General features: G+C 40.7%; 1 protein-coding gene across 1 annotated transcript in view; it reads right to left on the bottom strand.

Annotated features, from left to right (window-relative positions):
- The window catches only part of THSD4 (thrombospondin type 1 domain containing 4), a 190,709-nt gene extending 168,965 nt beyond the window's left edge, over positions 1-21,744 (bottom strand). Inside the window, exons 1-2 of the mRNA XM_030955315.1 lie at positions 21,162-21,744; positions 1,667-1,769 (exon numbers count right to left, since the gene is read on the bottom strand). Of these exons, the coding sequence (XP_030811175.1) occupies positions 1,667-1,769; positions 21,162-21,617 (559 nt within the window). The 5' untranslated portion in view covers positions 21,618-21,744. The remainder of the gene's footprint in view (positions 1-1,666; positions 1,770-21,161) is intronic.
- Positions 21,745-21,968: the final 224 nt, after the last annotated feature.

Here is a 21,968-nt window from a genome sequence, read left to right as displayed (position 1 = left end):
AAGAGCACCTGGGCCAGTAAAGCCCAATGTCCTTGCAGAGAGCAGAGCTCACGGTGCCAGCGCCTGCACAGGTGTAACTCTACCAGCTGGAAAGAAACCCAGGGCTGGCTGGGACTGCTGCTTAAAAGGCTGTTTATTACTCATACCTGGCTGACATTTTCAAACAGAAGTCAAAGCAAGAGGGTCTGCAGCTGACCAGGATTTTCTGCAGTTGTTGATTTGAAAATACTGCATTTGATGATGAATTCTGGATTTACGAGACTATCCAGGTATCCTCCTGAAGACAAAGTATCAGGCACAGGTTCTCTTGGAGAGGACTTTATTGCATATTTAACCTTATAGAGAATTTCTGACAAAAAAGTCTGCAACTGTCTCCCTCCTTTCAACAAATGCAGCCATTTTTCACTAAGAGAGATTCCTGTGGCCAGATCCCCAGAGTCACCCTTTTCAATCCACCAACAGGTTCTCTCTTTTCAACAGATTCTTTTATCCAGCCATCAAAAGGTTATGAATTTTTCATCACAATTAAAAATGAAAGTTAACTTAAGATTTCAAATTAAAGAGTTCAATTATAAGTATGATTAAAACATTAATTATTTCTTTAGAATAAACTTCCTTACAGGTGTTATGGTTACATCACTGTGATGTTTTCCCTCTGCCACAACTGGATCCTTCTTCTCAAATCCTGCCCTTAAAGTCATCATGTGCTATTGGTTCTCACACACAAACTAGGTTTTTTCATTAAATACTCTACATTCATAGGGTTTATAGTCCTTCTAATATGACATTTTAATAAAGACAAAAGTTTCTGTTGGAGCAGCAGCGGATAAAACGGGTTAGAAATGCAGCTGCACCAATCTGAACAAGGGAGAAATAAAAATATGTGTATTTTTTAAAAACAACAATAATCACACTTAACTCACCAGCAAGACAGTGCTGTGAATTACAGTTTAACTGCCCTTCTTGATCCAGTATAAACATTAGGAGCAAGCTGTGCTAGGCAGGGGAGGGAAAAAGAAATGATCATGGCATGTTCTAGATCCCCTGATTCATCCTTCCTGGCAAAAGATGGAGTGAGTCAAAGCTGCTGTATAGGAAGCAAGGAGAGGGAGGTGGGCTGAGCTGCCTCAGCACTGGCTGGGACTTCTTAGCTGGGGTTTGAAAAGGGCTGCATCAAAGCTAATACATCATAACCCTTCAGGGCCACCTTGCCAAAGCAGTGCTGCCTGCAGAATTGTGCCTTCAGCCGTGGGCTTGCTGGGGTACCTGGCTCCCTGCTCTGCCTGAATGCATGGTACAGAGTGCCAGAGTTGTACAGCTCTGAAACTTCCTTCTCACAAAGCCAAACGTGGCTTTAACTAGAAACAGCATACACTGAATGTTCATAACTGAAGATAAGGAGGTGCAGCTCTGCCACTCCTCACTCCGCCCACAGTAGGTAAGAGCAGGACTGAGACATGGCTAATTTGAAACAACCGTTATCAGATCTACCTGGGTGTCAGATATAAACCTACCTTCATCTGCACTGACTCATGTTCAGCTGTAAAAATAGGTAACATCAGCTGTGGATCAAGGCTGCCTGATGGCTCCCACTAAGTAAAAATCACATCTGCCTTTCCAAAACACAGTCCGTATAATAATGCAAAACCAAGTTGTTTTCCCTTACCTTCTGCAAAAGGTTCCCATTCATAAAATCGACCCATAAATGGCTTGTTATTGTATGATGCACACTGTACCTCTCTAATATTCCTGCTGCTTTCAGGACACATCTGTTTAGATTAAAAATAAAAAAAAAAGTAGCATTATAATCAACAGCAAAGTTATTTTTGCCTTCCTATTTATGAACTTTAAAAGGTTAGTGAAGGCAATGCAAAATTCTAATCCAGATGAATGATATAAACATCAGGAGACCTCTTAAAAACAGGTAACAAGCTGTGCTGTTAAGTAACAATATCAAAAGTGCCTGTTGAAGAAAATTAATTGGTGAAGTTAATGGAGCAACAGTTCTATTTAAAAAAAAAGGTTCTATTGAGCTGTCATTTCCTCAGCAACAGCACAACACTTCAAGATAAATTCAATATTAGATTAGAATTACTTCCTTTTCACAACAGCTTCACATTTTTCATTATTAACTTTTTGGGCTCACATTCAACAGAGTTGAAACACTCAACGTGCATGCTTCCATAACTTATTAAAAGTTGACCACAGCAGCTTCTTATTCTCATCCTATGCTTCTATACCATATTTCCACTTTTCCTTTTGTATTTCTACATGCTGCTATTACAGTCACCGCATGACTTTCCATTTCAAGTCAGATCCTGAGCTCTTGAAACTAAGGAGTTGCTATAGGAGTTTTGCAAACAAAGAGCTGCTTCTGTGCAAGCACGTGTGCACACACAGGTATTGAGGCAGAGCAGGTGTTACAGGTGGAAGTGGCATCCTTCCTTAGGTCACCTGCAATGCACACCTTTGGCAGACCAGCCTTGTTTGCATGTGAAGTAGATTCCAAAAGCAAATACAAGTTAAATATTTTATGACTTTGTTCTGCCTGAATCCTCACTGCAGTTCCAGCAGAAGTTTACTCTGTGTGTGGGCACATACAAAGGGGAGAAAGGCCTCTAGCAAATGCAGGGGGTTAATTAGAACAATTTCTATGCCTGGACAAAATAGACAAGCTTTGGGCACAGATGCATTTTTTTGCGTAGCCTTTAGATAATAGAAATTACTACTAAAAATACTATTCAAAACCAGTAGAATTCACATTAAGTACTTGACTAGAACAGCAGAATATTTTTTTCTAGATGACAGATTTCAAGGGAAAGCTAGAGATAACATTATATGAAAACAGCATGGCTAAATAACTGCGTTTTCAAAGGGAACAGAAGAGAATCACTAAGAACAACTCTTGTTGCAACTGTAAGTCAGTTCTCTTATGCCTGTATAGTAGGAAAGACTGGTTGTCTGCTGGGGAAGTCAGGCACATCAGAGGTCCCAAAGGAGTTCTTGCTTTGTATCCACCATCTCCCTAAGAAGATGCTCGTAACTGGATCAAAGAGATGTCACAGCCAAGAGTTTTCAAGTGAGCTATAAACTGTACCAAAGACATGCCCAGGGGAAGGTTCATGGACTACTTTATCTTCTACTAAAATCATGGTAACAAATCTTCTAGAATAAGCACTGTTTCTGGCCAAGCAACCATCTGTGCTGCTTCGCCCACCCTTCTGAGATCTCCAAGTACATGCAAATACTGCTTTCCTCAACAAACCCTCTAATAAAAATTAAAAAAAAACCAAAAACACAAAACCCAAAAAAACCCAAAAACAAACAAACAAAAAGCCTTCCCTGAAAATAGGACCATGAACCACCACACTGGAAGGGTGGGACCAAAAGCCTTTCTCATGCCAAATGTAGAAAGCAAAGCTCTATTCCCACAGCTGAAGCACAGTTCCTTCTGTGTGTGGCACAGCAATGCAGAACGCTTATTCACCACAACCACCATCCCAGGCAAGGAAATGTATTTTTCATGGAAACCAATTATTGCACATATCCTAAAGGTGAAGGGACAGAACCTGAGCTGGCATAAATTAAGGTCACTACACTAAATTACAGCAGAACAAACATCAGTTTGTACCAGCCAAGAAGGCAGCCTGAAGGGTTTCTTTCTGGAATGCTTTTCCCTTTTTTTTGGCACACATTTTCTACCAGCCTATTGTGAAGCTTAGTTGCTTCTTGTTTTTCCTTTTCTGACCCTTGAGCTCATGCTCTCGTGTACCAGTATTTCTGGCTCATAAACAATTTCCTGTACACCCTGCTCATACCAACTGCAGGCAACGTATGAGTAAAAATATCAAAATATTCACTGCTGTTGCCAACAAATAGTGACACCATCCCTTCTAAGATCCTTTTCATACAGCTACAAATTCTGTTTTTAAACTTATTGCCCACAAGACAGAGACCTCAGTGCTTTAAAGCAGGACCAAGGACAGACAAATACACTGAACTCTGTGTGGCTCAAGCAAAAATCAGAAGAACTGGCTAACTCAGAACATCCCTGCTACTTTAGAAGCCCCAACTCAGCTGCCCTTCCTTCATTTCATACATCAACATTTAATTACAATATAAAATTTTGAGGAAAAATTTGAGCAATCTTATCTGCAAAACACTTTGTTTTGTTCTTGATACAGATTATATTCATTTATATTTTTAATGTCTTCTAAAATATTCTTTAGCTATGAAGTACAAGCAGGCAAAATTACTATAGTCCATGAATCACCAAGGCTTAAGAGTTACATTACACTGTATGTATATCCTAGTTAACATCTATGCACCATTTACTAGCCCCACCTAAATTGTTAATGCACAGCTGAATGCAGTGACAGTTTTATGCTGCCTACAGTTCAGCCTCCCTGAAAATGAAATCCTTGAGCCTTTCTCAGAAGACCTAAGAGTGCCAGGCACTGTCTCTTGGCCTCTCTGGCTTCTTAGCACTTTTGTAGGCAGAAAACCACTAAAATAAAAAGTATTACCTTGTACAATAAAAAGTGAAGCTTCAGTATAGGGGCTCCTGTAGATCCTCGTGTTTAATTTATTCCCTGAGAGTACAAGCCATTTTTACACTTCAATTTAATTACTATTTCTGTCATATCTAGACTAAAACTCCGAAAATACAGCAACAAGCATCTGTGACGAGAAGATGACAAGCCCAAAGGCAGCTCCTATTTCCAGTGTCTAACAGTTATCCCTTCCAGGATTCACCACGTGCTTCCCAGCATCCACAGGAGAACTGGGACAGCCAGGACACAGCCCTGGAGCTGCTGGTGCTTCCCAGCATCCACAGGAGAACTGGGACAGCCAGGACACAGCCCTGGGGCTGCTGGTGCTTCCCAGCTCCCACAGGAGAACTGGGACAGCCAGGACACAGCCCTGGGGCTGCTGGTGCTTCCCAGCTCCCACAGGAGAACTGGGACAGCCAGGACACAGCCCTGGGGCTGCAGCACCAGCCCACAGCTCTGCCGGCCAAGGGCAGTGTACTGGAAGCAGCAGGCACATTGGCATGGCTGCAGGTGAAGAATGTTCTCTGGCTAAGCCAGACTGCTAGGATTTAAACAGCCAAGATCTCTTTCCAAAAATTTCCCAGAGACTTTTGGAATGAACTTTGCTGTAATATTTAACTTACTGTGTGATTCTCCCTCAGTTTCCCCTCAGTGATATCAAGACATTAAAATCACACTGCCTGCTGGAGACTTGAAAACAGTGTTTTGGTAAACAAAATGTTGACTTTGATTCAGGGTTTTGTTAGTGATAGATCTGGAATTTCATTTTTTTTCCCCTCAAAAACTTTGTCCTGTGATTACTAAGGGAGTTATTAAGGGAGCCCTTTTTAAACCAGATCTGGGGAGGCCAAAGCAGCAAAAAATACACTTTGCATCTACTAAGATAAATCTCAGATTCCTTTGTGTAGAGGCAGATATAAATTATCTAGAAATACATACTCTCTGCTGGGAGAGAGATTTTTAATTATTGTTCTTTCAGCTGCGCACTGTAAAATTAGATACAGCATCTAGAAGGCATAATTTTGTATGTTTTTAGATGATCTTTCTCCTATCTAAAATCTATGCTGCTAGAACAACACAATGACATAAATTTAGCATGTGGGGCTGCACTCAGCAAGGTGCCTTCAAAGTGCTGGATATTGGCATTTCCACACAGGGTGTCTCAGAGCTGCCCCTGCTGCATTTGCACTGTTGAGCTGTTTTCACCTCAGCTTTTCTTGCTGTGCCTTCAGAGCATGAGGAAATCACCAGCAGCAGCACAGCACTGCCCTGATGAGGCAGCAGCACTCAAGGGTCAATTTTAGAAGTATCTCTTTGTCTTGTCGGACCTCAGGCCAAACTTCTTGAAATGCACTGTGCCTGCTGCTGATACAAACTTTGTACTAAAGCCACAAACAGTGGCTTTATTTATGCCTGAGTTTCTTCTGAAATATGCAGGTATGAAAGTAGTGCAAGACACAGTATTCTCTTTGCATGTACCATTGGAGTTTTCTTAGAATGACCTGCTAGTACAGTTAAGACTATAAAACAAAGAAACCACCATGCTAGCTTTTTAGCTTTTGGTTAACATTTGAAAAGCACACTTTTGAACAAATCCTTGACACTTGGTTTAATTAAAGAAGTGCTGGCAAAACACCAGAAAATTATCAGTCTGCCAGATGTGGGCTCACATCTGCCATTAGCAAAGCTGTGCTGAGATAACACTTCTGGAAATGTGTAAAGGGCTGATGTGGTCCTGAAACCACCTCTACAGGCAATTAAAACATTGACTAAGATTTCTGGCAATGTTTCATTCTTATGACCTACAGTAACTAGCAAATGCTTTTTCCAAGGCCCCATATCCCTTCTTGATTCTCCAGGTTCAGACATAATTCATAATTAGTATTTTCTCTCTGTGCGATACTACATGCTCAATTAAGTCCAAATAATCTAGTTGTACTCTTTTCATTTTTGTAGTGGTTCTATGGAATCCCATTCATCCTTTGGAATCCCAAAGGAAAAACACATCTCCAAAGAAAAATAATTTAAATACTTGTTTCTGAAACAGTAATCTGGAAATTGTTCTTTCCTTTGCAGAGCTTACTCTTAAATGTATTGTGTCCTTCAATAGGCATAGTCTATAAATTCCAGCTCTTTACACAACAAGCCACCACATCTGCAGTGAACTTTGAATTTCTGCTCTGAATTGCTGGTGTCTTGTTTCTCCTGAAACCTACAGAAGTTCCAAGTCCAGTAAGAGAGTGGAATGCATGGTCCTTCAAATGTTAATTTTCCAGCTAAGCTGTTTCTCTTCGATAGCCAAGGACCGTGCTTCCCCCACAGGTAGTACCTCAAATCAAGGCAACCTAGTTTTGTCCAGCTGAACACACACTGAAAGAGAGAAAGGATCCATTTAAAATCCCGGAGACATTTATTTCCCCAAAACTTCTAGTTTTATAAAATGGTAAGAGAATGTAAAGACAACCATCTGCCAACCAAAAAAAAAAAGGATATAATGCCTATTAAATATGTCTAGATATCTGTGGCACAAAATACCAGACGCAATTCAAAGGGAACTGATGCTCCTGAAAAACCAAAATGTGCAAGAAAGTTTAAAATGCTTGTGAAGACCAGCTCAGCAGTAAAAATAGTGCTAGCCAGCTCTGGTTACAGTGCACAGCCACAGACAGTACTCTGAAAATGTCTGGCCTGACATACAATGAGAATTTCCATCTGGGAATGCAGTGGTATCTGCAAGAGTTTATGAGGAAGGAGCACCTGTACTGGCAGACTCTGCGCTGCCTCAAGCCATGAATTTACACCTCCGTGTCTGCTGCAATGCAGACATGCAGAGTAATGACAGTCCCTGTAAACTCCAGCGTGCTCCACTAAGCACAGCCTCCAAGCCATGCAGAACCCATGGCAGCTCCAGGGCACTGCAGCCTTCCTGTTCCCCCTCACTCCTTTCAAGGGCTGGTGAAGACTTTAGGTGTGTGCACAATACAAAATCAATGTACTTCTACCCAGATCCCATGCAGGGAGCAATGAGCTGGTGTTTGGATCAAGGAAGATGGGCCCTGGCAGAGCCATGGGTGCCTGCCACTGCCATGGGCCAGGGAACTGCTGCCCTCTCACCTGCAACTTGAGAATGCCTTTTTCCATTAATATTTCAGCTTTGCAACAAGAAGGTCCTCTGAATTTAACAAAAGTCTTTCAAGTGCTACCCAAACCTGATCTTTATTAACTGCAATCTATCAGACACATAAGGCATTAATGCATAATGTGGCAAGTGCATCTATTACTGTTTTACGTTTTTTCCATTCTGTAGCACTTTACATCTGAAAATGCAGTCTGTCTAATAATGGGGAAGAAAGCTCAACCAAACAGATGGAAAAAGAAGTATTTCTGCTTAACTTCACAGGTTTGTGGCTTTTTTCTTTTTAAATTCTCACTGACAGATTCATCTGATTAAACTGAAATAACTTATTTTATTTCAGATTTACAGCAACTTGTAAAAGATTCAAGTCCAGCTTTGGTTTTAAAGAAAATCTTAGTCACTCATCCATCCCACACAAAGCATCTCCAATGATCTAATGTGCACAACTGGAAAAGTTTGGAACTACTACCTTAGGAGGGGCTAATCAAGGAGCTATAATAGGAAAATTAACAGTACATTTCCTCAGCAATACCAAAAATGTGTCAAGAAAATACTCCAGTTATGTTTAATGCTAAAATTTTACAAATACTATTCCAAAAAAAACTAAGCAACCAACCAACCAAAAAATTCTGAGAAGCAGTAATTGGTTTCTATGAGATGGAAGTCGAGCAGTTAGAAAATGGAAGGCAAATGCTGGAAACAGACCATGCTGGAACAGAGCATTATCTGCTATAAAGCAATACACAAGTACATCCTGAAAGTCAGGCCTATGTCAACTCACACCTGCACACTGAAGACTGTTGCTAGTCTTTTTTGATCCAGCAAAAGACCAGATGACTGGTCTTTTTAAAGTTGGGGTTTTTTTTAAATATAGTTACTACTCTACAGTCCCAAATTTCTTTTAGTACCCAGGCCCCTGAGCAAAGAGCTACTTCAGTATGGAGACTGGAGTTTAAACAGAATAATCCTTCCATGCTGCCAAGCAAGCATCAAAAGCTTGCCATTTGCAGCAGAAATCATAAGTGCTTTGTACAGCTGCTGTTCCCACTCTCAGCACTGCTATCATTTCTCTACATAAATATGCTGCATTAAAAAATCCCACAGTTACAATAATCCCTCCAATTAAATACCTGTTTATAGAAACACTACACAGTGCTCAGGGTGCCTAAACTGCAAGCTATTGCCTCATTTAATGGGAAATCAATGAAAAGCTACTTCCATTTCACACAATCTGGTTCAAATGAAGAATGCCTTAACATGGAAGCTTTCAGCTCCATCATCTTGTACTGCCTCATCTGTCTACATTATTCAAATACACCTGCAAAATGGAACATGTTTTATTAGTCCTTCTCAGAAGTCAGGAGATTTACGTACTAAGAATAGTTGCTTTCCTATACTAGCAACTATTTTTTATACTAGAAATATCAGCCACTCCAAAGCCCTCTCTGAAAGGCACCACCAATATCAGCTATGAAAGATCCTGAGACAAACTCATGCTTGATCCATCTTTAGTAAAGTTTACAGACTTTAAGCAAAGTTGATGTATCTAGTCCTCATAGTTTGTGGAAAATTATGCCACTGTGCTAAAACATCTACTCTAGGGTTTCCAGCAGTATTCTATTACATTTTTATAGAGTATTGTTCTTGGAGCTGCCTCATCTTTCTGGGGAGCAGTTTTTATGTGACTCTCATTCTACCAGCTTCAGCAGTGGGCAGGAGTAATCCTCCAGCAGTTTTCTCTATGAAAACCCAATCAACTTCAATGGAAACTCAATTTCATGCATTCCATTTAAATGACTGCTCTTTGTGTGGGAGGAGGCACCACCTGAATGGTTCCGGCAGAAGGACTAAAAGGTTAAGGAAGTTTCTGATTGGTATTACCACGATAATCTACTTTTTAATTAAAAATTCATACTGCAGCAGTAATCACAATATTTTTAGAGAACGAGCTCTAGTCTAAGTAACGACCAGACAACAGAAATGTCAATGTGGTGCTACATGAGACAGAAACATACAGGCAAATGTAAGCTGTTACTACAACCAGGGGGAATCTGAAATAAGTCTGTTGGGACAATTTATTTTGTTCCTTTTTGTTAGGAAAAAAAATAAAATCTAGGATGTGGAACAATTTATTTTCCACAAAAAGTGAACACCTTTAGAGCAATGTAAATGCAACTTAAAAACAACTTTGAGCTTGCAGGAACCCAGTCTGGAAACAGAAATTGCAGCATTATTCAGATTTTAGAGTTCATGTTTCCATCAAAAATGAGTTTCTGATACAACACACACTTAAACTGTTTCTGTGATATATTCTTTCCTCCTAGGTCATATACTTCAAAGAAAAAGAAAAAAGGCACTTCAAACCAACTGGCAGATACATTTGTCTTATTTTAGAATGGTTTAATATAGCTGCAGCTGGTAGCACTGTCCACTTGCTGATGAGTTTGTCCAACTTTACCCTCTCAGACTAAAACTTTCCACTCCTGTTATCTGTTATAGTCACTTTTTCTTTTTTTGACTGAAGCATTTCATCCCAGAATGAGCCCGGAGGAAAACAAAAGGAAAAAGTGTCTTATTTTTTCCCATGCTGCCAGTGTTCTGACTTTTTTTTCCCTAATGTAACTGCCTATTCTATTTTAATGAGTGAAATTATGTCAGCCAGGAAAATGGGTTTTTTGTCAAGAATACACCCTCTGCTTTTTCTATGGAAATCCACTCAAGTATAGTCAGGCCACAAGAATTTTAAAAATAATGCTGATAACATACTTTGTACACTTCCAATCAAAACTTGTTAAAGCTCTGCATCTAACCTGGAGGAACAATCTGTTCACAAGTGTGCTCCATACCTGAGGCTCAAAGAGGCTGAGAAGCTTTCCAGCTGTTATTGGAAAGTGCTCCTGAGGTCTGCAATAGGGCAAGGACTGAAAATGAAAACCTATCTCTGCTGCTCTTAATAACCACTTGAGCCTGTTCCTAAAGTACATGGAATAGTTTGGAAAAACAGATAAATCTGGGGACTGACATTCAAGAGATGAGCAAGTCAGCTGAAGAAGGTACTGATAAGAAGAAAGTGAAACTGGAAGAAACTGCAGAGAAGCAGGGAACTAAGTAGAAAAAGGAGAGACTGGAGGCAGAAGAGATGGGGAGAGAAGATGAAAAATATGAGACAAGGTACTAAGGAAGTGAGAAGTGTGACTGAGGAGAAAATGCAGTGGGACAGCTCCAGGCAGAGGGAAGGAGCAGACAGGCTGTCTGTGCAGAAAGGGCAGGAACACCTGTGGTGAGGAAGACCCAAGCACACCCCAGGGAACGTTTCACTGCCCTGTGGTACTCAGGAGGGCAAACTCCCTGTGCCAGTGCCTCAGCTGCAATGATCTGATGAGTTCTGTGAATGCTGGTGTATCTCATGATGGCATTCTGCTTTCGAAGGCTTTTTTTGTTTGTTTAAATACTATAAAGTAAGTCACAGGGCCTTAAAAGAATGTTTAATCTCAAATTGGAAGAGACTGTCCATGCAATTACTGTATCACTCGGCTCTTCCTGCCTGTGAGGTCCTGCTCTCAATTCCAGGATTGCATACCATTTCCCCCATATGACCTCTGACTCACTCAGTGTGCAGAATGGACTCACTCGGGGGAATGTTTAGCTGGAAGGGTTATTTACATGATCTCTGTCTCATTCACTGTAAAACCTGGTAGGTATAAATGGACATGCAGAATAAGGAACATGAAGGACAGTCTGCAGTTTCTGGAACAGCTACTCTACCAGTTTTGATAGGAAAAAAGTCACCTATGGTGCAATTACTTAATCCAATCCTTTCTCAATTTGTGAACTATGTACTTTCTGGTTTGGGGGTCTGACTGAAAACCTCTGGACCTGTTTTGCAGATGAGCTGCCAAATCATAATTACAGTTTTGGCAATGCAAATTTTGCTTTGACTATTGCCAAGTGATAAATATGATACTAAACCTGGGGAAAAAATTCAATTCAAACTACTTGACAAGCAGCACTAATTATGGAACACTTCTTTTAAACCTCATTCTTCCACAGGGCAGCTCCATTTCTTACAACATATGAGGTCTTGCTGTCACACAGCAGCTTTGTGAATTTTAAAGCAAACACTGCAGTAATAGTATCAACAACTAGTCCTTAGAGAAGCCTTTTTTGTCACCTTCTGCAAGGAGCATTTTTAAGGCAGGGAGCCAAAAGCTGAATAAAAGGAGAATAACATTGAGTGCATCAGTCATAACTAAGCACTTGATCTATGCAGGGACCCTGGGGTAAAAAATTATATTATCAGGTAATTAAATAGTTTTCTTGACACAAGAATTACCAGAGGATTGCTCAAAAAACTCCAGTTCTGACAGCTCTAAACCTCTGCAGGTTTGACTTTATCCTTCTAATGGCATTTTGCTGCTCAAACTAAAGCATCACATCATCCAAAAAAACTGTCCTCAGAAAGTGACCCAAACTGAGGTCTCAAAAAAGCCATCAGGAAAAGCAGTATGTGGGTTGGCTGGCAACTTACCGAATGCTGCAGCCAAAAGCCAAAGCTGGTTTGCAGAATGTGGCAGGGGATGTTTCCTTGGCCTCTTCCCCCTACAGATCACCCAGTGCCTCCAACGCTGCTTGGCAGATCGAACCAACACAGGATTGGTTTTTCCACCAATGTAAGTCAAGAGTTTGAAGATAAACAGCCACCAACTTATCACTAGAAAGAAGCTCTGTTTCACTAATTACACTTGTATGTCTCTACATGTGCAATATGCCGTCCATGTTAGGTCTGGACAGACACCACAAATGATGAAACACATGAGACAGAGCACACCAGACTGGTTTGGGGTTTGTAGTTATTTTTTAATCTCACCACAATTTCAATTATTTCTGGGGTTTGCATTGTTCTGTAGGCACATGGCTCTTAATGTATCATATGCAAAGGTTTGTTTACCTGCTCTGGCCACTGCAGGGCTTGCAGTGCCAGGCTTCTTTCAGATCACTTCTGGGGGAGAGGCTTTGGACTTCATCCCTAGTCTGCGGTTAGGCAAAGCAACACATGCTTGCTAGACATAATTTGACATTTATGTTTCCTAACTTTCTACACAAATTTTGGCAATTTCTCTTTCCAAGCCCTGCTTAAAAACTCTAAAATTAGATACCAAAAAAATCCAAAACAAACAAACACCAACCAAACAAAAAACCAAACCAAAATAAAACAAAACAAAAAAATAACCAGCACTCCCCCTTTCCCAAAACTAAAACTAAAAATTTGACAGCACTACTAACAGACAGCTTTTTCAGTATCTATAGCTTAACTTTGGCATCTTCTCCTGCACTTCCTTCTTCCTCTACTCACCTTGGTCAGTACAACAGAGGACTGGGAATGTACTGGTGGTAGTTTCACTGCAAGTTCCTGTATTGATGTAGTGTATGTTCTTTTCCTGCTATCTGGCTTGAAAATGTCTTAAACTTATGCACTGATATCAACAATATCTGAACTAATCTCTTAAAAATACCAGGAAAAAGCTACTCCTTTCATGTGCCAAAGCAGACACTGACATCTGACAGACCATGTTTTTTATACCTGTAATTAATGGGAATAGTTAACAAATATTCATCAAAACCGCATTAAAAAGTTTTTTGTAAATTAATCATGACATCTGCAGCCTCCTCTGCTTTGAAAACCTGGATACAATTAAACTGACATATGAATAAAAAGCACATTTCTTGTTCAAATTATGTGAGTGTTGAAAAATTCCACACCGGAATTTCAGACAAACACGTTTGTCAATATGAATTGACAAGAAGAAACAAAGACAAGCTGGAATGCTTTCAAATCTCTCCCACAACACTTGACGATATTGATAAATGACACTACTCAAATTTACAATGCACTATTAAACAAAACTACAGATGTATCAGGAATGCAACCATCTGGTTACAACTCAGAAGTCCCAATTTTCATTGATGAGCTTCCTCTTTAAAACTTGGCACAGAAGTTACATCTGAATGATAACCAAGCAACCTAAATCACCCTGAGTCCTATTTTACTGCAGAACAAAAACCCCTATTCCATTTCAACAAGCATCCCAATGAAGTTTCCAAATCACTCCACAGGATTTTAAGTGCTAATGCTGCTATTCATAACTGATGAAGTGATGGAATAACTGTGGATCTTTTTCCTCTTTCCTCTTCTCCAAGACACATGTATTCCATTTATTCCAAGAATTAGCAAGGTAACTTCTCAGACAATTCCAACTGCTACATGAAACCTCCCATTCAAAGTTCACCAGGAAGTTAGGAAAGAAGAGCTTTGGGCAACTGATTTGTATTTTGATTTTGAGGCACTTAGATGAATTTTTAACATTCTTATGTCGCTGCTGTCACACAAAAATGAGAGCCTGAATCTTCAGCTATTCACAGACAGAAATTCACTCCACTTGAGGCAGACTTCTCCAGCTACATCAGGAAACCCATGCAACAAGCTCAGAACTTCAAAATAAACCTCACAGAAGAAAAAGGCAGCTCAATCCTTCCTGCAGTACCATAAAATACTGAAGTACTACTGTTAACCATAGCTTCTGAAGTACTCTTATGCATTAAAAATCAAGAAAATACATATTGGGAAGCTGACAAGAGTCCCTGGAAAATTCAGAGTGTTCAAGCTAAACCCCAAACATATCAATAATACTGAATGTTTGAACTGGCTAACTCTAACACATTTAGTAGATTTTTTTTATCACTGATAGATACTCTCAACCTTTGTTTTCCAGGGGAATATTTCTTGTTTATGGCTTTAAAATGCTTATTTTATCCTAGGTTCTACTGTATTTTCTTTATATCTCACTGCCTTTGAATAAAGTCAAAAATTTCCTCCACAAGAATGTTACAGATCCCACTGATCACTCCTCCCTGACCTGGCTATAGCCATGTATACATTGCCAAATTTTAACCTGCACCTTTTCCTTTTGGTCTGTGCTTTTACAGTTCTTGTCACAACAGGGCATGACTCCTGGACTTCTAGATGCTTAAAGTGGCTTAGATTTATTGATCAAACCAAGTAACTCAATTTTCAATTAAAACCAACAAGCCTTTAGACATCAAGGTTTTCTGAATTGCGTGATTTTGGACTTATCATGAACATTTTACTACACTAGTAAGTAATTAACCTAATAATAATGAGTTTATGTAAAACAGCTAACTCTGTGTTACTGCCACAAGTACAGAGCACACTTGCACAATAAAACCCTTGGAGAGAGCTTTAAAAGTCACCCTGACATACTCTTCCTGATGACTTATGGCAAAAAGTTTCCCGGAATTATTTAAGCTCTAATAAGAATGTCATCATGCAAAATACTTTCTAATACAGGGTTCTCAGATGTTGAAGGGGATGTCACATAACCACAGCGCAGAGATACAGAGGGAACAAGTGTGGTCCAAGAGCTTCATCAAAGATGTGTCCCTGTGACTTTTGTACACAAATGACAACTGATCAAACCACATGAGGCCCTTTACAAGCAATATCTCTGTGCCAGCCTCTGGTAAGTTCAGCCTGTACTGGTGACAAATCATTCTGAATTAATATTTACACACCTCTGCTGCAAACAGCAAAACATTCAAAAACAAGGACAGTACAGCCCAAAGTAATGCAAGCTTTCAATAAGTTTCCTATATACCCACAGAATGTCAGACTACCAAACCTACACACAATCCCACAGTGTTTGCATGGAAAATTCCTCACATAAAGTCAAGTTTAAATTTCCTCAGGAAAAGATATGTCATCTTAACCCCACTTTGCCACTTATGTCAAACACCTACTCTATACAAATCTCAAAAGGAGAATAAATAAACCCTACAGTAACTCCTTGGGAATAACAAGGGGCTTTTCAGTCTAAAAAAAAAAGTTCATCCATGAAATACATAGGCTTTTGTTAGTCTTCACCTCAGTGTGTGAGCATCCCAACTACATTAAAGAGTGCACACTTGCAGCACCCCATATCAATTCTGAAAAGGCCTGTCTGGGAATTATATTTTCCATTCCATACAAAATCAAACATTTCCATTTCTACCTTAGCTAAAACTTGAAGTACTGGAAATGTTTCAGTTTCTATAGAGTGGAAAATTTTCAAAACTGCTTGGGCATAACACCAGTGAGATGGTGGATGGTCCAAGAGGACCCTGCCAATGCCTACCTATATCCTTAGGTGACAGAAAAGCATATCACTGTTCAATGGACTCAACACATTCCTGCAGAACATTGTAATTCTATTTAATTAGGGTTCTGCATCCAAAAAAAGCCTTTCAGTGGCACAGTTGTAACTCAGCATCAGTATCATCAATAAGACTCTTTGGAAATCAAATATTCTAATTTGTCCCATCTTGATAGAGCTGAGGCTTGATCTTGAGTCTTTTACCTCACCTCATCTCTACTACTGTAAAACCTCTTTCCATTTCCAAAATTGTCTTTTCAGGTATTTCCCATTCCCTGCTCAGGTGCCATTCTCAAAAGCTCTGCATACAGGAGCACAGATCCAACAGAGGACTCTCACTCGGAACCAAAAGGCAGCTTTTCCATAGCTGTGCTACCACATTAATAGCAGGCATAGCTGGAGAGGCAGGCCAAGAAAGGAAAAGCAGTCATTGTCTTCTGATGCTATCTAGACACTGCTCCACAACACAACTGGCTTCTTGCTAAACACCAGTTACATAAAACACTGAGAAAAACAACACAGTGCAACTGGAGACATGACAGTAACCCCCATGAACCAGTGGCAAACTAGCAACTGGGAATGGAACTGGACCTGCTCAGCAAAGCTTCATCCATAAATATTTCACTGAGCCCTCAGGAGTTACTCTTTCATACATTTTACCTTGACTGTTCCAAAGTCCCATATGAATTTGGTCAAAAATTCACACCTCGAGCCATAGCTAATGAAAATTCAGATTTTACATCAATTCAGTATCACTTCACGCAGAAACTGTGAGAGAACAGATTGGGTGAGCCTCATCCCTAATGGGGTCAGCTGTGTAAGGCAGGTGACCAGCACTGAAGGAGAAGAAGCCTGGAATGCTGACGGGTGCTGAACAACCACAAAAGAGTAAAAGGGCACACAGGTGTTATGCATCTGAGAAAAAATGCACAAAAAGTTGTACTGGGAACTAATAAAGGGCTGATGCTTGCCACCATTTTTGGCATCAGTCATTTGCCCACTGTCATGAAACTCCCTTAAGCAACCTGGAATATCCAGAAGCCTGAAAGCTTCCTTGTGTTCAGTGTCTAAGAGACCTGCAGCCTGGAGTTGGTTTACAAATATATTCTCACACATTCAGGCACTCATGAAGAGCTAGTGACTTGGCAATGCTCGAGACAATTAATTACAGAAAGTGCTCAGTAAACAAATGTTCCATTTGAGTTGCTTCCTTTGTTCTGGTGACAAACCACACAAAGGTTGAATTCAAATTCTACTTCAACCACACATGCATATAATTCCTTCTCCTTTAATGCAGGGGGAAATAAGGGAGATTTACTCACCACTTCCCTATTTCTGAAGGAATTGAGACCACATTGGAAGAATCCTGTTGTATTGCAGGTGGCTTATGGTTTCAGTTAGATCAGTCAGAGCTGTTTGTGAGGCAAGGAGAGATGTTTGCTGCCTGTTTCCTGCCAAAGAGGGTGACAGGCAGCTGTGTGTTCTGAGGTGAGCTTGTATGCAAGGTGCTGAACAGGGGAAGCCACTTCTATAATAAGAAAATAGGTTTAACGACCTGCAGGAACACTTGAACAAATACAAGCACTTCCCAGGCTCTCCCTAACCAAACCTCACAAGTTTACCTTTAATGAATCAATCTGTCAGTCATGTGAAATGAGTTCAGCTATCAATGAAAAAACAATAAATGTACAATAATGAGGAAATGACCTAATGGACCAAGGCAGATTAACTTAATTTGTTATTAATTAGTTGCCCTCAGGAGAAACTGTAGAGGGAGTGGCCAAACACCAGGATAAGGGTTAACAGAATACTTCCAATAAATGAGATTTTCAGTTTTGGTATGCTGCAGGAAGAATCAAAGGAAAGAAAGAAATAAAAATATACTGTTCTCTGCTTGCTGGCAAGACCACTGGTACATGTCGCTGCTGATAAATTAAATTAAAGCCCGCGTGCAGAAGCATTTAATCAGGAAGAACAAGCAAACAAAGTGAAACACTATCAGCCTTGTTTTGTTCTCATCCTGGCCTTATACTAAAACTGTTCTTAGCAACTTCTTTTTTATAATTACATTAATTACCACATTCTAGGGAGAAAAATAACTCTAAATAGCAATTACAGCCTTTCCAAGGGTAACAGAAACATTACTAAATAAAGAATATCATTATGTAGAGTTCCATGCCTAGGAGAAGCTACTTCAGCTACAATTTCTCTTTGCTGTTCAATCTCCTGTAGTTTCTTTATAACAGATTTCTTTATAACTGTATTTATACAAGCAACAATGGCAAAGAGGCAGTAGCAGTGTGCTTATCTACGTTTCCTCTTCATCTGTTGAATTCTTCTGTTTAAACAGCAGATTCTAAAACTAACATAAAAATACTTTCACTCCTGCTCTCTTCTATCAAAAGAAATCTGCCAATGCCCAAACCACTCACCACGCTGACCTGCATATCAACCACTGTCCAATTCATAACTTCACTGCCCTCTACTCTCCAGCCCATTTGCCATTCTCAACAAACACTTTCTTACAAACCTTCCTTCTCCAAACCTTGGCAATCTCAGATTGCTTCTTTCTTCCATCTCATTTCTAACTTCCTCATCTCTCACCCCTTGCCCTCCTAAAAGACCTTTTCCTGGAAACAATTTTGTCACATTAAGTCAGGCAGAATACTGTCCAACTTCGTGCACTGATGTGTGAGGGATGAAATAAAGACTGGGACATTTGTGTATTGCTTGGACACAGTGAGCAAATTTAGCTCAGAAAACTTTCCAAATTAATGCCCATGCACTAAGGTCATTTCCCATTTCCTTCAAAAAACAGAAAGTGTTTTTTGAAAGAGGAATTTGTCCCAGAGACTATTCTCAGAGGCTCAAATTAGCCGTTCATGTTTTCCATTCCAGACAAATACACTAAAGCTTTCTTGACATTAGGTCTTTTCGATCAACTGCTCCAGTCTCAATCAATGGACTTTATTCATAAATAAAGCAAGAGTCATAACTAAGAAGCAAAAAGGAACTCATCTGATTTGTTTAGGTTGTGTTTTTGTTATCCTGTGTTCCATTGTTACATATTCCATATGCATGTTCCACTAAACAAACCAGGATTTCTAGGAAGCAGAAGAATCAAATGTTCACCCATACAAAAAAATACGGCCTGTCATGTCAACTTATCCAGATCTCCCCTGAATATTCTGCTTCTAATGTCCAAATACAGACTTCTTCATCTTTGCAACACTAAGTTAGATTAGCAGGACAAATAAGAAAAATGTATTAGGAAGACATACTTTGGGAAATACTAAAAGGGCACAGGCAGAAACTGGAAATTTTAGCAGGATGAAAATCACTGATGGGGAAAAAGAACAAAACCTCAATTGCCTCCCACATACAATGGGAGACTGCCCGGAGCATGGAGCTACACCCAGAAAAACATTCTGAACAAAATAATAACAGATTAAGTTTTAAATAAAAAATTAACACAGAACAGATTTTCACTCCAATAAATTAAGAAGTCAAAATCAAAGCACATAGAACTGAATGCTGGTAAAAGTATCATCTGAAACAGAATGCACAGAGCACCACAGAAAGTACTGGAGTGGTCCAGGCTACTGGGAGCTGTCTCTAAATGCTGTTTAGAGCATGACTAGCACTCACAAAGGGATAACCTCATCTTACAGGACTGAGAAGTAGACAGCCTTCCTAACATGGCCTATCCAAACTCCATTTTTCAGCTTCTTTCATGGAAAAACATTAGGCTTGTCAGTGACATTAAGCTTGTGGTGGCTTCACCCTGGCTGGGTGACAGGTACCCACTAAAGCCACTCTATCACTCCCTGACACAACTGAACAGGGAATGGAAAATATAACAAAGGGTTAATGGGTTGAATGAGGATCAGGAGAGATTACACACCCATTACTGTCATGGGCAGAACAAACCTGACTTGGGGAAATCAACTGAATTTATTACCAATCAAAATCAGAGCATGAAGTAAAACAAGTCTTAAAAACACTCTCCCCCTAGCCCTCCCTTCTTCCCAGCTCTACCTCTTCCCCTCAGTGGTGTAGGGAGACAAAATGGGGTTATGGTCAGCTCAGCACAGGTTGATTCTGCTGCTGCTCAAGGATGAGTCCTTCCCCTGCTGCAGCACAGGGTCCCTCCCATGTGACACAGTTCTCCACAAACTCCTCCATGGGCTACAGCTCTTCATTAACTGTTCCAGTGTGGGTCCCCACAGGGTCACAAGTCCTGCCACCAAACCTGCTCCAGTGTGGGCCCCTCTCTGTCCATGGAGCTGCAGGTCCCTGCCAGGACCTGCCCCAGCACGGCCGTTCCACGGGGTGACAGCCTCCTCAGAGCACCACCTGCTCCAAGGCCCTCCATGGGCTGCAGGGCCAGGGCAGCTGCACCCTGGGCTGCCCCACAGGCTGCAGGGGAATCTCAGCTCCAGGGCCTGGAGCACCTCCTGCCCCTCCTTCTCCACTGACCTTGGCCTCTGCAGGGCTGTTCCTCTCACACATTCTCACTCTGCTGTCCTCTGGCTACATCACACCTGCACAACAGCTTTTTCCCTTCAGAAGTACAATATTACAGGGATGGTACTGCCATCCCTGATGGCCTTGGCCAGCAGTGACTCCATCCTAGAGCTGGCTGGCATTGACTTCCCTGTCAGACACGGGGGAAGCTTCTGGCAGCTTCTCATGGAAGCCACACCTGCAGTCCCCCCACCCCTCCCCTCTACCAAAACCTGGCCATGCAAACCCAACACATTCCACTCCTCACCACTGTGAATCACATACTTAAGAATCACCATTAAAATCCACATTCATCACACAAAATCCAAAATAACATCACAACACTGAATGAGAGTGGAAAATTTACAGTAATTCATTCCCTTTGTCCCTTCACCACAATTACAACTAAAATTTTCCACCATTATTGCATTCTCTGACATTGTTCAGCCCATGTTTGTCCCTCTCTCAATTACTATTCTTATCTCAAATTCCTTCATGCTCCTGGGTTTCATCAAATTAGAACTGTACATATTGGTAGATGAAGTGACTGATTAAAGCCCTTGAAGGTACAGTATTAGGCAAATGTAATATTATGGCTCTACTTTCAGTATTCCCAAGACACTCTAAAATAAGTTCACAAAAATAATCATTAATTTTTTTTAAAAAATTCAATTTAACTTGATGATTAGGTGAACATTTTGCATACTAGGGAAAACCAACAGCTGTCCAACATATGAAACACAGGAAAAGCAGACTTACATTTGTGTTGCAGAGTTTGTATTGCTTGTAGGCACCAATGCACACGATGGCTGCAGCCCTCTGGGGCTGGGGCTGGCCCTGCAGGGCCTGAGGGCTGGAGTCACCGCCGTGGAACAGGCTCTGAGACACAGGGAACGAAGGGGACTGATAAACCGAGGGCCCCAGGACTTGGTGTCCTGCCTGAGGCCCCCCTGGCTCTTGGTAGAGGTTGCCATGCTGCAGGGAGGGAGCAGCAGCCTGGCTGTAGGGGCTCAGGAGGCTCGGGCTCTGCTGGAACAGGTGGCTCCTGGACGATTGGCGCTGCCGCCGCAGCTTCTGGGGCTGCTGGCCGGTGTCAGTCTGTAAAGGTAAAATGTATGGCACCTTCCCATAGCCATACTTCCCTGGACCAATAGGATTTCTGTTTCTGCTTCTAAAAACAGAGAGAGAGAGAGAGAAAACAGTTACTGACTCCATAAGCAAAGGAGCAGTTAGGTATTTACAGGACTTATAATAAATATGAACAAGATCTAGTCTAGCTTGATGTATTAGGAATCTCAGAAGGCCTTGATCCTAACACTGCAGTCTGACAAGTAAGTCGGCAAAAACCATTTCTTCCAGTTCAGAGCAATGAGTGAATACAGCTACTCTGGGTGACATTTGCAGCTCAGGAAGGGAGACACCATTAAAGAAAAATTATTTTCTTTCTGTATAGAAAATGCATTTATGTTTTTAATATATATGCAAAACAGATTTGAACTCCAGTGAAAGCCAGAGACTATAAATTGACATACTCATTTTCCAGAAACAGAAGTGCTACAGATGTCT

Source organism: Camarhynchus parvulus, chromosome 10, assembly GCF_901933205.1.
Source record: "Camarhynchus parvulus chromosome 10, STF_HiC, whole genome shotgun sequence".
In the NCBI taxonomy this organism is placed as follows: domain Eukaryota; kingdom Metazoa; phylum Chordata; class Aves; order Passeriformes; family Thraupidae; genus Camarhynchus; species Camarhynchus parvulus.
This window is presented reverse-complemented; position numbering and strand designations above follow the sequence as displayed.